The following is a 15,686-nucleotide window of genomic DNA, read 5'->3' as shown; positions in this document are numbered from 1 at the left end:
CTGTTTTGCTGCTTTAGGACCTGAAAGAGTCGCTCTGATAAATGGAACCATGAATTCTGCTGTCTACCAAAAAATCCTTAAAGAGAATGTCCGGCCAGCTGTTCATGACCTCAAGCGCAAATGAACGTGATCCAAAACACACCAGCAAGTCCACCTCTGAATGGCTGAAGGAGTGACCTAGTCAAAGTCCTGACCTGAATCCTATTGAGATGTTGTGGCATGACTTTAAAAAGGCGGTTCATGCTCGAAAACCATCCAATGTGGCTGAATTACAACAATTCTGCAAACTTGAGTGGCCCAAAACTCCTCCACAGTGCTGTAAGAGACTCAATGCAAGTTGTCACAAACGCTTGATTGGAGTTGTTGTTGCTAAGGGTGGCCCAACCAGTTATTAGGTTTAGGGGCAATCACCTTTTCACACAGGCCATGTAGGTTTGGATTATTATTTTTTTTGTCCTTTAATAATAAACACCATTTAAAAACTAGATTTTGTACTGTCTTTAATGAATATTTAAATGTGTTTGATGATGGGAAACATTTAAGTGTGACAAACTTGCAAAAAAAATAAGATCAGGAACGGGCCAAACACTTTTTCACACCACTGTATATGTAAATGGAAGTGCAGTATCTGGCTGAATGATGCTGCCAATCAAAAAGGTTGCGTGACAACTTTTCTTGTGGATGTTAAAATAGTTGTGTCGGGACTGAGCAACATATAGACAATGATCCAAGATTTTTAATATTTGAGATTTTTTATTTTTTATTTTTTTAATTGTCACGCCACTCCGATGTTCTACGAACATAGAGAGAACAATATGAGCAAGCAGTGTTCTTGTGGTCCCCATCCTTGAGCATCTCTGGATTCCTGACTTACATCCTTTTGGTTGTTCATCATCTTTGAGGAAGTCACTGTCAGCCTGTTTTGCAAAGTGCTAATATGCCAATTCTCAAATTTAGAGAGAGCAATAATATTTATACTGCTAATTAAATGGTCATGGCAAATAACTGACAATAGCAGAATGTGGATGAAAATAAACACATTTTCAAATACGGCAGACAATTTATTGTTGCCAAGACATAGCTTTAATTGTGATAAACATCCATAGGAATATGGCATCCTTGTTTTGTAACTCCAGCTGTTAAAGATGCGCGCGCGTGTGCTTAGATGCAGGAAGCTTTGGCATATTTCCTCAGGAGCTTTGGAATGTAGCTAGGGACAGCCTGCGACATCAAATTAACTTGCATTTTGGTGCCAATTCCTTGACTTTAAAACATTGGATTTTGTATGTGGGGCAACAAGTAGGGAAATATTCTATATTACAGAGAAGCCTTATTGTTACTGAAGTAAATATAACAGGCACAATCTTATAAAATGGAAAAGGAAGAAATATGAATTCAGGAGAATGTGGGACTCATTTAACTCCAAGGAAGCAAGAAAGCAAGAAAAAAAAGAAATTTGCTTATATAGATTCCCAAAGTGGAAGAGCAAAGTTTTTGCAATCCTGTTTTATATGTAAATGGTCTATTACCTTTCAGAGAAATTAGAAAAATGGCAATTATTTCAATAGTTTAACTAGTTAATGCAAGTAGAATGACTGACACATTTTCAGAAAAAAATACAATCTTAATATTTCATTCCGAATGTTTCATTGCTTCCTTTTTCACTTTACTTTCTCAGCTGATCCTGTAATTTAACTAGAAAAATCCAGCAGCCACTTTCAGTGCGTCCTGCCCACAGAGTGAATTCAGAATCCCTGACGCTACTGTCGGAGGGCAGGGAACCATGATGCAAGAGGGCTGCAAGATCTCTTGGATTGGAGCCACTCGCACAAACTTGCTGCCAGTCTCGCTCATAAAGAGCGACTAAAATACAGTACAATGTGACTGAGTCCCACTACAAGTCAAGGCTGTCATGCTAAGGAAATTATTTATGTGGCTGTTTTACCATGTCTATGGGCGGGGTCTCAAGTGTTGAAACACAGAGAAAAATAGATACTTTCCTCAAAAATATGGAGCAAATTATTTTCTAATGCCCAGTAAGACATCATCTAGCAATGAATGCTACATACTGTGTTTTGTTTAGTTTTGTTTTGCCTTTAGGAAAGCCTTATTGGGTATTTGCACAACACTTGTAATCTTTTGTATCATAACATTGAAGAATAATGTATAAGACCATCACATCAGTTTATTATTTTTTTTTTATATCTCCGTTTCACTACTATGCTAAACTACTGTATACAGTGTGTGCAGAAATGTTAGGTTGAAGCTTAGTTGAGCAGCATGGACCAGAAGCTAGTTGTGATGTCACTAATCATGCTTTTGCATCATCATGCAGCTGAAAGTGAAAACATTTTCAAGCAATTTAAGCTATTATCAACTGGGATTTCGCCACTAACGAAACATGCACAGACTAAACATAATTCTATACAGTCAATGGATAAAAGGAAGTTTGTATTTCTATTACATTTTAATAGATGTAATTTAATTGCTTTGACATTGCGGCGGAATAGTGAATGACTGGTAAGCACATCCGCCTCACAGTTCTGAGGACTGGGTTCAAATCGGCCTCGCCTGTGTGGAGTTTGCATGTTTTCCCCGTGCCTGTGTGGGTTTTCTCCAGGTACTCTGGTTTCCTCCCACATCCCAAAAACATGCATGGCAGATTAACTGAAGACTGTAAATTGTCTGTAGGTGTGAATGGTTGTTTATATGTTTCGTGTGATTGGTTGATGACCAGTTCAGGGTCTACCCCGCCTCTTGCCCAGAGTCAGCTGGGATAGGTACCATGACAGCCACGACCCGAGTCAGGATAAGCGGTGTGGAAAATGTATGGATGAATGAATGAATGTTTTGGCATCATAAATGATACAACTTCCATGGACTGTCGAGAAGTAAAAACCTTAAAAACCATGAAGGCTTAACTAACCTGTACAAAAAGCATCATCTGTTCTCAATAGAATAGAGCTCTTCATGAGCTAGACATGACCACATCTAAATTTAACACTAGATCATCTGCACGTCTCGTTTGTTAACTGTAGAACTTGCCCATGGCCAGAACACACTGCTGAGGATCATGGGCTTCTGAAAATGACCTAAAATTGGCAGCAACAATGAGTAATATTACATCCACTTCACTCATATCATTCAAATGCTCTTTCATACAAGGTCAATCAAGCAAAGTGTGTGTTAATTTTTTTTTTCTGCAATTCTTCATAAACATATGGTGGAACAATTGAGTGCTGTCCATCTGAACACCGCTACTGGATAATTCAAAAACATAATTCTGATGTTGAGATAGAAAATATTTTAAATCTGATTGTTTGCTTGATAAGTAATCATTGTCACTAGTTTCAAAGCAGTATACACAATGACTACCAGATTCGGACAGGACAAAAGATTATGCCCCATAAAAGATGGACGATGCCAAACGTGTGTAAATGAAGTCAGCAGTTAGATGAAGTCAGTGGTTACCGTGACTTATGTATAATGCAAATTTTTTCTCCACAAAAAATGTCAAAAGTCAATAGTGCGCATTATACAAAGGTATAGGGGGAAATTAAAAAAAACCTTTGTTTTATGAATGTATGCCGCCATCTAGAGGTTATGAAAAAACTGTACACTTTCATTCCAATATACCACTGCCACCTAGAGGTAATGAGAAAGGTGTACACGTTCATTCTAATATGCCACTGCCACCTAGAGGTTATGAAAAAGGTGTAGCCTTCACTTTTATTCCAATATGACAGGGGCACGTACGATTGCATATATGTACCGTTGTGCTCATATGTTTACATACCCTGGCAGAATTTGTGGAATTTATTTTATTTATTTTTTTTTAATACGACCGATGACTAAAAAACAACAATCATTAATTTCTTCATGGTTATGTTTTGTTTAATGATCATGCTTTTCTGAGATGCTTGACAGTTTAATTTGAATCCCATTAAAATAAAATTGTGTTTTGCCTGGCTCTTCATGTTTTCTGTAAAGAATTGTACCCATCTTACAAATGCCTGGGTAATCAACCATATGAGCACAACTGTGTGTTTTCTCATTTACTAAATAAAAGTAGGGCTGTGAATTTCAAAATAAGAGCAAGCAAATAAAAAGTATTGCATGTTCATATAAAGTGCTTAACTTCAGAATAATTCTTTGAAAAAACTAACAAAATACAGATAATATTTCATGTTTTGATCATATGGGTAGAAGCAAAATCATGCATTGTAAAAATGCATGATACATAGGTAGAAGGGTTTTCCAGAATTTTGAGGTCAACTTTGGGGGGTGTGTAATATACATGGGTGCGCATCATACATGAGAAATTACGGTACTTACTCTTGAGCTCCATTTGTCTCATGTCCTCGGGAGTAATCTTCAGTTTGTCCACATGGTCACGTAGCACACTGGCCCACTTCTGCAGTGACTCCATAATGGTCCAGGGCCGCGACATATCCGCAACAAACACCGCTAAGCAATCAGCTAGTGACTGAGCGGAAACGGCAAACTTGAGCAGGCCTTTGTGGTACAGGTCCCCATCCAGGATCCACACATTACATTGTGTAAGGTCTGCAAAAGGAAACTAATCAATTGTTATATACACTAAGTACCACTAACATGACTACAGATTACAATTCTTAACCAGGTGCACTCACCATCTCTGTCTTCATCGTGGACATTTAAGTATTGATATTCCAGTCCTCTTCCTTTCTTGTTGTGTTCAGCCCCTTGAAGTTTGGACATGAGTGTAGTTTTTCCTGATCCATCCTCCCCTAAGAGACAACACTACCATCGGTTAACTTATTTAATGAATGAAGGAGAGATCAATCATGGCAGTAAATTTATTTGTATAATACCTGATCTCTTTAACATTATACAAAATATTTCACAGTAGGCCTGTATCCATTTAATTGCATGGAAGGAAGCTCAGCTAAACCAGCAAGGCAAACGGTGTTCCACTCCATTCAGTGCTGACAACCGCAAACACAATTCAAAGAAATCTCAGTCTTCCACACTGGAGGTTTCATAAACACTTACCAAATACCAGAATGTTTTTTCCTGATGGCAATTTTGAACTTGAACGGGTAGACACATCACTCAGTATTGAGGTCCTATTAGACAGGAGGAGAAACGTGGGTTACATTGTGAGTACAGCAGACTTTTACATATGGGTTACATTGTGAGGAGAGCAGACTTTTACATAGTTTCTGTCAATATTAATAAAAAAAATAAAAAGCTAATCAACATAACTTACACATAACTAGACTGATAGAAGACCCTTTTTCACTGTTCTTAAACTGTGCAATTAAAAAAAGCTGAAATGATGTCATCTCTGTTTGTTGACATAAGTAATTGTGAAGTGGAAAGCAGACAGAGTGGCCATGACACAGTGACACAGACACTTGTTAAAGTTCTTCTGAAATTCACGGTTTCGTTTATACTGATTTTTAAGGGGTTAGGTTGAAGGTTCCTGTTAGCTTGTTGTATCCCATAGTAAAGTGACAGCAGTTAGCTAGCTGTGACTTGACATAACATTTAAAAACACCCGATAACAAGCGATAGGTGTCAGACTTGACTGCGGGATTCAAAAGATATATATATCTCTATATATATATAGAGATATATATATCTATATGGGTGTGTGTGTGTCTGTGTATATGTGTGAATGAGAATTGAAAGTCTTTCAAACTCTTCAACAGACACTCAATAATCACAAAGAACGCTAGCAAACTAGTCGCCCAGCCTCAGTTTTTGCTAACGCTACTGTTAGCCGGACCGGTGTTGACTGAGAAGCAAACAGTGTCGACAAAGCAAAGCGACTCTACTTTTCCCCGCAGAAGCCAACCGTTTTTACGCTGCTAAAAGAATAGCCGAACTTGCCAAAGGTCTAGCCCTTCTTCCTCGTCGTTGATGTTGTCGCCTGCCGCTCCGGCTACGCCCGGGAGTTGCTTCTCCAAAACGGGAGCCATCTTCTCTCTGTACGAGCACAAAAGCGAGGCCTTGCTGCTTGCTTGGCCACCACCAGCGCCGCCCTCGTCCAAGTGGCCAAAGGTACGTTTCATTCTTCGGAAGCCACGCCGCGCCGGAGTCTCTTCTCGGGCGGGGCATCTCGTCAAATATACTGGTTGCATATTTAATGCGCGATCATAAATTAAGTGTTTGTCAACCTTTATTGAGCCGAGGCACTTTTTTTTCCCCCATTAAAAAAACGGAACGCCACTAAACAAAATGTCTCAAAAAGTAGATCCACCGTTTTATTATCTACCTTCTGCTATCTAGTCTAATTTTCTGCCTGTCACGACGCGTCGCTGACTTATGTAACGTGTAAGTTTTCCACTGAAGTTGGAATTTACAACCAACCTTTTGGGGGAAAAGTTATAAATAATACGTAGGCGCCAACTAAACATTTCTCCCTTTGTCAGCAACAATTTGACAGAATTTCAAAAGCAATACTGCCAACACTTTTGTTTTATTTTTATTTCATAAGTCTATGTACTGTACTGTTTATGACATTTATAACATGAAATATCCTTTTTGTTACGACTTTGGCAAAATAGCTGTTGTGCTGGGATAATACAGTAGATGGTGGCATTGTCATCTTTTGTTCAGGGGAACAAAATTCCAAAATGCCTGTAATTCCGAACCGGGGCCGGCCCAAGCCAATGTGGCGCCCTAGGCGAAGCTAACAAAATGTCGAACAGAAATAGTTTTTAACAATACTTTTATAAGATAACTTGCCAGAAAATTTTAAATGGAACATTTTATTCATTTCAATACTGTATTGTTACAGCCAAACAAATCGTGAGAGTAACTTGCTGTTTCGACACCTAAAGGGACAAACCAAAAGTAGTAACAGTTTGACCTCTCTTTCCCCCATTTTTCCTCCATATTTTTCTTTTTCTCCTGTGTTCTGGACAGTTTTGGCCGTACTCGATATGTTTCCAAAGTTCTCTGGGGGTCACATCAATAGATTTGCCCTCAGCAGAGTAGGGATTGTGTGCTATTATTATTTGTATTAATATTAATTAGGCATTTCTTTACATTTGAATCTATGTTGTCTATGTTTTCCACTTTAAAAGTTAGTTGTCAAGTTATTCCAAAAACAGTGCTGTGCAAAAGTATTGGGCCCCTTCTCAAATTCTTATATATTGACATAGTTTCCCCACTTTCATGTTTAAGATCATCAAAAAAGTGTAAATATCAGACAAATCCTGTTTTTAATGCTGGCCCTGTTAATTCCGAGGGGCTTTGAATGCATCGCTCTGCACATTGTAGGGAAACTAGGAGAGAGAAAGAGCCTCAAGGTGAGTTGATTTCAAAGTACTGTACAGTTCATCTTGCTCCCCTTCTTTTTTTTGATTGCTTATATTTTCATTCTCATTTCATTTGAATATAATTATATTGAAGGTGAACCCTCCCCCCACCCCCATTTTTTGTTTTTCCCAAAAAACAATTAAAAAAGTTTTTTTCTACCCGATTATTGGCTCCCCCTTGGGATTACTGCACCCTTAGCATTTGCTAACCCTACCCTATGGGCGGGCCGACCCTGTTCCAAACCATTTATTAATTCATATGTATGATGTGGCGGCACGGTGGACGACTGGTTAGAGCGTCACAGTTCTGAGGACCGGGGTTCAATCCCCGGCTGTGTGGAGTTTGCATGTTTTCCCCGTGCCTGCGTGGGTTTTCTCCGGGCACTCCGGTTTCCTCCCACATTCCAAAAACATGCATGGTAGGTTAATTGAAGTCTCTAAATTGCCCCTAGGTGTGAACGTGAGTGCAAATGGTTGTTTGTTTATGTGTGCCCTGCGATTGGCTGACAACCAGTTCAGGGTGTACCCCGCCTCCTGCCCGATGATAGCTGGGATAGGCTCCAGCACTCCTGCGACCCTTGTGAGGATAAGTGGCTCAGAAAATGGATGGATGGATCTACTTACTCAATTATGTGAAATCTGGGCGTTTAATTAAACTCAAAGCTGATGTAGTTGCACAAAGCCATGACTTTTTCTGTTGTATGAATGGCACCAGGTGGAGACGACACAGGTCTATTGTACCTTTTGCTATTTAAGAGCATTTATGTTTCTACCTGTCACTATACATCACTGGCATTGATAGTTGAACAAAGATACTGTATATTGGTAATTGGTGAATAATAATTTTTAAGACAAATTAAGTAAAATTGGATGAATTTCTGCAGCACCTCGATGATCACACTATGGTGCCACAGAACCCTCGTTGGGAATCATGTCTAGATCTTGATCATAGCAAACTGTGGACACTTGGCTAATGTATTAAAGGTCTCCTTCATATTTTTTTTAAATTATTTTTTTAGTCTTTGATGTCATTTAAATTTGGGTTGAACATGCTCTTTTTTTTTACCAATGCTTCTCTTTGGTCTTTTACGCTTGGCAGTTGAGACTGCTGGATTTGTCACATGTAAATAAACTTTGCTCCCATTGGATCGCTCATCTCCTCAATGTAAATATGGAAAACAACTTCACTCTGATTGGCCGTTGACGAATGGTGAGCTCTTAGCGGCCAGGCCAAGCATTTATAGTGACCTTGTGTTCATTTAGTTTGATATGGGGGGAATTTTATATCAATGTGAAGAATATTTCAATTCAATTCAATCACTATATGTAACTGTGTCATGGAATTCATCTCTTACACACATTTGGCGACAGTGACCACAGTTACATTCAACATTTTAAATATTGCTGTAAAACACAACACATGTATGCTTTTATGTACTCTATGTGGCTTGTGGCGGCTGCCCAGCCAGGTGGCTTGCTTGCTCCAAACCCAAAAATGCACTTCCACCATTGTGTGAAAGCTTATAGATTTTCTCCAAATATAAATTGAAGCCATTTATTTCTCAATCCTCAGAGTTTGGCAGGTGATGTGAAGTTTAAGCTTTGCACAAGACCCAGCTGCGTTGCCATTGAGCAGTTTTTCCTGAGAGTGGGCATGTAGCAACCATGAAATGGGCAGGTACTTGAATAATGAGTCAACTTTCTACAGCACAAATACACGGAAATCTGATCTGGTCATTTTGCATACCTTATGCTTTTATTGTCATTTGCATTCAATCGACAAACTGCATAGATGTTAAACTTAAACCAGGTCTTAGACTCATTTTGACCTGTTATGCATAAAATAGTAGAAAAAAAATGGATGTTGATGGAAGGGGACCTCTAAGGGAATTTCCAAGATCTTTGCATACATGTTGACTCCCATGTTTGTAGGAGCAGAGTGGCAGACAGGGTTTGTGGTTCAACTCCTGGGATTGCATTCCAGAACATTTGCATCATGTGAAACTCAGCCCTTGCTGCTGGCCATTTGTCACTGCCGAGCTCTGATTTAATCCAGCAAGGATAACATGCTAAATTGATCTTGTTTTCTTGTTTTCTTTTGCTCACAAACTGAATCTTTGTTCCATCTGTGACACAGATATCAGCATCACAATTGATAGTCCAAGACCCAGGGCTAACAAGAATGTGCAGATCATATGGTTTAGGTTTTCAATATTCAAATTAAGGTCACACTGACTGATTTGTTTCTGTTTGGGGGAATGAGACAAAACCTCATGAGTGAAAACAGGTTTAAACTAAATTAGTACATTATTAATTTCTCTATGAATTTTTAAGTGTTTGCTTAACCATGTGTTGTGCTGTGCTTACAGGTGAGGGTGCTATGTCCCAATATAAGAATATTCCCTGACTGCTTTTATCCATAGAAAATGTAGCAACTGGTTCATAAATCTAGCAATGACATTTAAATATTGTCAAAACAAATATTTTACAGGCTCTGAATAAGACTCGTGTAATTTAACCAGCTCTAGGAGCCATGCGATCCTTGTCAATACAACCCAGTCTAGTTTAGAGTTTTGCGAGACAGTCGAATACATTAGTTCGGATATTCGGATTATTGTTTTTGTCTTTTATTAAGTTTTTCAATGGTCAAAAGTGACCAAATGCTGTAAAACAATCATGCTTTTATTAGCAGTTTCCCCACACCTAATATCCTCTTTATCTACCTTAGCCTGTGTGATTAATGTTGGTGCTACCTTATTTTATAATATTCCTGTACTTATACATATTGTGGATATCAGCTCTGCATATTCAGGGCATATCTACAGTATTTGAAAAAACATGTTGCGACTATCACTATTAATATTTGTTTACAAAGTAACTGAGATTTCACTGACATGATGCCTCTCTATGAGGTGCCGTTTGTAAAGCTGCTCATGCCAAAAATCACGTCACATTTACCTTCAAAACGTGTTTAAAAAACTGATGTGAATTTTCGAGAGTAACTTTTCTGCACATTTTGAACAATATTTGTCAACTTTGTAGTTAAATCCAAATATTAAATGTTACACCTAAATCTTTAGTCTAAGTGTTAAATATATATTTCGATGTTAAATATATAGCTAAATATAAAAGCTTAAATCTAAATGTTAACTATATATCTAAATGTTAAATATAAATCTAATTATAAATCTTAAATTCAAGTCTTAAATATATAAAAATCTGAAATCTCTCTTTCTCTCTCTCTCTCTCTCTCTCTCGCTCTCTCTCTCTCTCTCTATATATATATATAAATCTTAAATGTAAATTTAAATATAAATCTTTAAACTAAATGTTAAATCTAAATATAAATGTTAAATGCTAAATGTAAATGCTTCGGGTCGAACTAAATATTTAGCTAATATGCAAATTCACGCTGCCAAAAAACAGAAGTACCAAAATAAAAGCTGTGTTTGTAGCATCAAATAGCAACATAAAAAAATAAAATTAAAAACTTCTTATAGAGGGAAATGGACCCTTAGAAATATATTATCACTGCCTGAAATAACAAACCAGTTATGGAAATTTTATTTGAAGAGTACTCGAAGTGTTTAATGTCACATTTATTAAGAAGTGTCATGTGGAAATAGCGGGGCGGGAGATGGGGAAGCAGGGGGAAGAAAAGAGAACCAGCTCATATAGATATAGATGTAACATTTATATATATTTAACATTTAGTTTTAAAATGTATATTTACAATTACATTGAAGATTTATATACATTTAACATTTATTTTTAAGACTTATATTTACATATATATTTAACATTGAAATATATGTTTAGCATTTAGATTTGAGATTTAGGTGAAACATTTAATATTTAGATTATTATTCTAAATGTGCAGAAAAGTGAGTCATGAAAATTCACACCATTATTTTCTTAAACACTATTTGAAGCTGAATGTAACAAAATGTTGGTGTTATTTTCAGTGTGAGCTGCTTTACAAACGGCGCCCTATAGCCTCCCATGCATAATTTATCTTACAATGACACTCCCCTAGGGGGACCCGTGATATAATTTCTCACATCTTCGTTTTGCGAATTTTCCATTGTTGATTTGTTATAATCCTCGTTGCTCCCCCAGTATCGGTAATTGTGCAATGGAGAGGGTGTGTGCGGGAGAGGTGGGGTTAAAACCGGGAGGCTTTGCAGTGGGAGCCCTGGTGGGCTAGGCTGCATTGTGATCGCGACAGATGTCTGAGGGGCACTCCTCAGACCCACACTGCACCCTCAGAGAGCAAGACCGGAATCCGCAGCTGTCACTCCCAAGGCTTTCGCCTCTATTATCACATTCAAGCGGAGTCTGGAGACCAACTGATTACTTTCCTCAGTACAGGTCGGTCAAACCGATGCTTTGTTTTTACAAATACGTTATTTTTCAATCGAGATACGTCGCCCCCCCCCCCCCCTTTTTTCGCAATAGAAAGAAAGAAATTACCAGTTCCTATTGTTCTCGCCATTCCTTTTTCTAAAATTATGCAAATGTATTCCCATTTCAACAATAAAGCCGCGGAGGTTTCTTTTTTCTTTTTTTCCTCGAGACTGCGGTTAAGCCTGTGTGCTCTGGTGCGTCTTTACCGGCAGCAGCTTTGATTTTTTTTTATTTTTTTTTTTTTTTTAAGAAGACTAGCCAGTGAATTAAAAATGTACAAAAGAGAAAGCGGAACAAATTTCTCAATTTTCTATTTGGTTGTATACCAGAGGACTTTCGTTTTTTCTGAATATGATCTTTGAAAATATTTTTTGTGTGTGTGTTCAAACCGGTGAACAAAAAGAGTAGAGCAAGAGAGAGAGAGAGAGGCGTTGGTGGGTAAAGGTGGGGGATGGACAGTGGTTGGAAATGTAAAGTGTAGTTATCTCCTAATTCCGTATTACTCAATTCGTTGTCTAAACCCATTTTCTCTCTTGTTGTGATGAGGACTCACCTCCTTTGTTCCACGCTCATTATATTTCCTTGATATAAATGTCACTGACTACATACGTTCTGTTTTATCAACAAAATGTTATTTTTTAATTTCACGATTTAACGTGGAGACCGGTCAACAAGAAATAACCCAAATGAACTTGGTCCAGATAGAGTGGTTTGAAAGCAGACACAAGACAGTTTTACTGAAATGGCGTAGTGGGGAGTGGTCATAGGTGAAATGGATTTGCAGCCACTCCCCAGCACAGTGCTGTGTGGCCACGTTATGGCTTCATTGCTCCACTGCAGCACTAAGGACAGTTCCTTGGTCTTTCACTTTGGTGCCCATACCCACATGTTGCCCTCACCTGGGGTTCTGTATGTCTTGTTTTATAACATAAGGATGGTTGCAATATATTATCATCTTTGGTTGGAATAATCAAATCAAATCAAATATCTTGCTTCTATGACCCTAGCATCTGCAGCAGGTTTTTAGGTATACATTTTCAAACACATTGATTTATTCTCTAACTCAGCTAAAAAACAGCCAGCAAAATGAAAGAAAACTCATAGTTCTCCCTTTTTATTCTGAAAGGAAGTCCGATTGTGTCGTAATCAACTGCTGCCCTTGATATATCCTCATTGTACACTCATTCCTCTCACACACTATCTGTGTTATGTACTAATCTAATCCCCACTGAAAAAGACTGTTATAGAATGTGTCGTCATAAATAACCACTGTAGAATGCTCTAGTGCAACTACAATGATGAAACTATTGTTAAAAAAGCCATCAAATTCCCTGTTGTAGGTGCAGGACCAAAGCACCTTCGACAAAAGACAAAATAGTAAGCTGCATGAGTTTGTTTGCTATTGATCATTTTGTTGTTGTTGTCGTTTTTCTTGAAATATAAAAGCGGAATCTCAAATTTACTTTTAACAACAAAGAAGAATTGAATGACTTGATCCCTATTCCATTTATTGAACACAACTAAATGCCAATTATAGGAATGTCTCGATCCGAAGATGTGATTGAAAAATTGGCGTGATTTTCAGTTGCTCGAAATCGGGTGAAAAAGATTTTTATTCATTTTTTTTTTTTAAAGGTACAACTTGTTACTTGTGTCTGGTCATGAGTCTTATGTCAAGAGAGTTCTGTGTTGAAACTCATGTTGGTCAGTTGAATTGAATTATGTAATTTGCCAGTGCAAATGAAAGTGATTATCCATGTCTTGCTATGGGTTTATTTAATTAAAATCAAATTAAGACATGTTCTAAGATTATGCAATGTCCTAATCTTTATCAACTCTTCTCATAGGTGACACCATGGGAGGGAAACTGAGCAAGAAGAAGAAGGGGTATGATGTGAGTGATCCCAAAGAAAAAAAGGATGATACTGCAGCACCAGCTGCAAGTGCCGAGGAGTCTGGTAAAGAAGATGATGCAGCACCACCCACAGAAGCTCCTGTGACAACTGAATCGGGCAATGGGGAAGAGGAAGCTGTTGGATCAGCTGTTGCAGTAGTAACTGAAGCAGGAAAAAACCCTGAACTGTCTAAATCTGCTCCACCTGAAGAACAAGCAGTAGTAGCAGCTGTAATACCAGAAGAACCAGTCACAGTCAACCAAGAACCAGTTCCAGTTCTAGAACAACCAGTCCCAGTCAAGGAAGAAGCAGCTCCAGTTCCAGAACAGACAGTCGTAGTCAATGACGAGGTAGTTTCTGTTCCAGAACAACCAGCCATTGTCAAGGAAGAAGCAGCTCCAGTAACAGAAACCATCGTTGTCAAAGAAGATGCAGCTCCAATTCAAGAAGAAGAAGAAGCCGCATTCAAACAAGATGCAGCTCCAGTATCAGAAGAACAAGAGGAAGAAGCTACAATTACAGCGGAATCATCTTCAGTACTAGAAGACGTGGCTTCAATACCAAATGAACCAGTCGCAGGCACAGAGGAAGCCACTCCAGTTCAAGAGGAAGCAGCTGCGGTATTAGAAGAACCTACCACAGCACCAGAGGAGGCAGTTCCAGTTCTAGAAGAACCCGCTGCAATATCCGAGGCAACATCACCATTACCAGAAGAAGCTACAGTCAAAGAGGCTGTAACAATTGAGGCAGAACCAGAGTTTGCAGCTGCACCCGAACCTATCGAAGAACCTTCTCCAGCTAAAGAAACTGTGAAAAAACTACACGTTGTTCCTGCCAGTCCAGAGGAGTCACTCAAAGAGCCAGAACCCATTCTAGTGACTCTTACAGAGCCCGAGGACATTTCAGAGGAGATAGCCCCACCTCCATTTGTTCAGGAATTTGAACCACTGGCTGAACCAGTAATAGAGCAAGAGACAATTTTGGAGACTGAAATAGAGCAGGCAACAAAACCCGAGACAGAATCAGTGACAGAGAACGAACCAGAGCCAGAACAGGAGGTTGACACAAAGGAACCTCCAGCTGAGGAACAAGGTCAAGAAGATGAGCCTTATCCAACAGTGGCCACAGATGACAGCATGGAACATAAGACTGTGGATGCTGAGGAAATCAACAACAAATGTATGCCTTCAAATGATGAATCAGCTGGACCAGACATAGCAGAACCTGCAGGATCTGATGTGATTGCTGAAACCTCTGTGGAAAATGTGCCTTTTCCAGAGAGTGTGGTGGAAACAAAGATGGAAAATGGTGATACGGAGAGCGCTCCTCTTACAGAGGATGTGGTGGAAGTAGCGGCACTCCCGGTTGTGAATGGAGAGCGCACAGTCTCCACACACCCAGAGGAATGTGTTAATGGTATTGAGAAGTCAGTGGAGTCACCTGTGAAGAAGCTGAGTGACTTTGAACTGAAAACGGACGTTAACCTGACTGGGGATGCCCAGGAAGCCCCAGAGGCCGTCACTGACATTGTGGAGGCTTTGAGTACTGAGGTCACTGAGGAAGCCTGATCTTTCAACTTAATGTGAATTTTGACAAATCTTCCAGTGAGATGTGAGAGAGGCGCCAAGGAATCACAAAAGCAGCAAGACTTTCAGAAATGTCGAAATAATGCTTGTGTTTTTCATGGTAACTCAGGCAATGATTTATTTAGTTTTGAGCAAAAAATGAAAAACATGCGGTCACATGATTATAGACGGAACGAGGGTAGATAGCAGGTAAGATGAAAGTACAACTTGAGTTTAGAATTTCAGGCATGAGTCAATACAGTTAAACGACACACCTGAGCGAATATTGTGGACAAACGATAGACATGTTATTAATGAGTGATGTATGATTAAATCTGTGTGTGAGCCCGATTAATATGACAATATTAATTGACTTTCATATATTCTTTCTATTACAATGTGCAGAGCCACACAATGTTTTGGCCTTTTATAACAAATGAGACTTGTGAGATCTGTTAAATTTAAAATGGTTGAACAGAGAATAAAAAGATTGCCATAGCCTACAGTGA

General features: G+C 38.8%; 2 protein-coding genes across 4 annotated transcripts in view; one reads left to right on the top strand and one right to left on the bottom strand.

The window, feature by feature from the left end:
- dync1li2 (dynein, cytoplasmic 1, light intermediate chain 2) overlaps positions 1 to 6,250 on the bottom strand; it is a 19,984-nt gene extending 13,734 nt beyond the window's left edge. Inside the window, exons 1-4 of one of the 2 annotated variants that reach the window (XM_061763813.1) lie at positions 5,878 to 6,250; positions 5,035 to 5,108; positions 4,653 to 4,769; positions 4,336 to 4,566 (exon numbers count right to left, since the gene is read on the bottom strand). In XM_061763813.1, the coding sequence (XP_061619797.1) occupies positions 4,336 to 4,566; positions 4,653 to 4,769; positions 5,035 to 5,108; positions 5,878 to 6,128 (673 nt within the window). In that variant the 5' untranslated portion in view covers positions 6,129 to 6,250. The remainder of the gene's footprint in view (positions 1 to 4,335; positions 4,567 to 4,652; positions 4,770 to 5,034; positions 5,109 to 5,877) is intronic. The other variant, XM_061763804.1, reaches the window with a different exon arrangement.
- si:dkey-56m19.5 (fibrous sheath CABYR-binding protein) lies at positions 5,916 to 15,686 on the top strand. Of its 2 annotated transcripts, none has more exons than XM_061763835.1 (2): positions 5,916 to 6,048; positions 13,565 to 15,686. In XM_061763835.1, exon 2 carries the CDS (start codon positions 13,573 to 13,575, stop codon positions 15,178 to 15,180), a length of 1,608 nt encoding a protein of 535 aa, XP_061619819.1. In that variant the 5' UTR covers positions 5,916 to 6,048; positions 13,565 to 13,572; the 3' UTR covers positions 15,181 to 15,686. The 2 variants fall into 2 exon arrangements, with proteins under 2 accessions (XP_061619819.1, XP_061619811.1); XM_061763827.1 differs by lacking the exon at positions 5,916 to 6,048 and adding an exon at positions 11,460 to 11,681.

The sequence above is a fragment of the Phyllopteryx taeniolatus genome, chromosome 2 (genome assembly GCF_024500385.1).
Source record: "Phyllopteryx taeniolatus isolate TA_2022b chromosome 2, UOR_Ptae_1.2, whole genome shotgun sequence".
Classification (NCBI taxonomy): Eukaryota; Metazoa; Chordata; class Actinopteri; order Syngnathiformes; family Syngnathidae; genus Phyllopteryx; species Phyllopteryx taeniolatus.
This window is presented reverse-complemented; position numbering and strand designations above follow the sequence as displayed.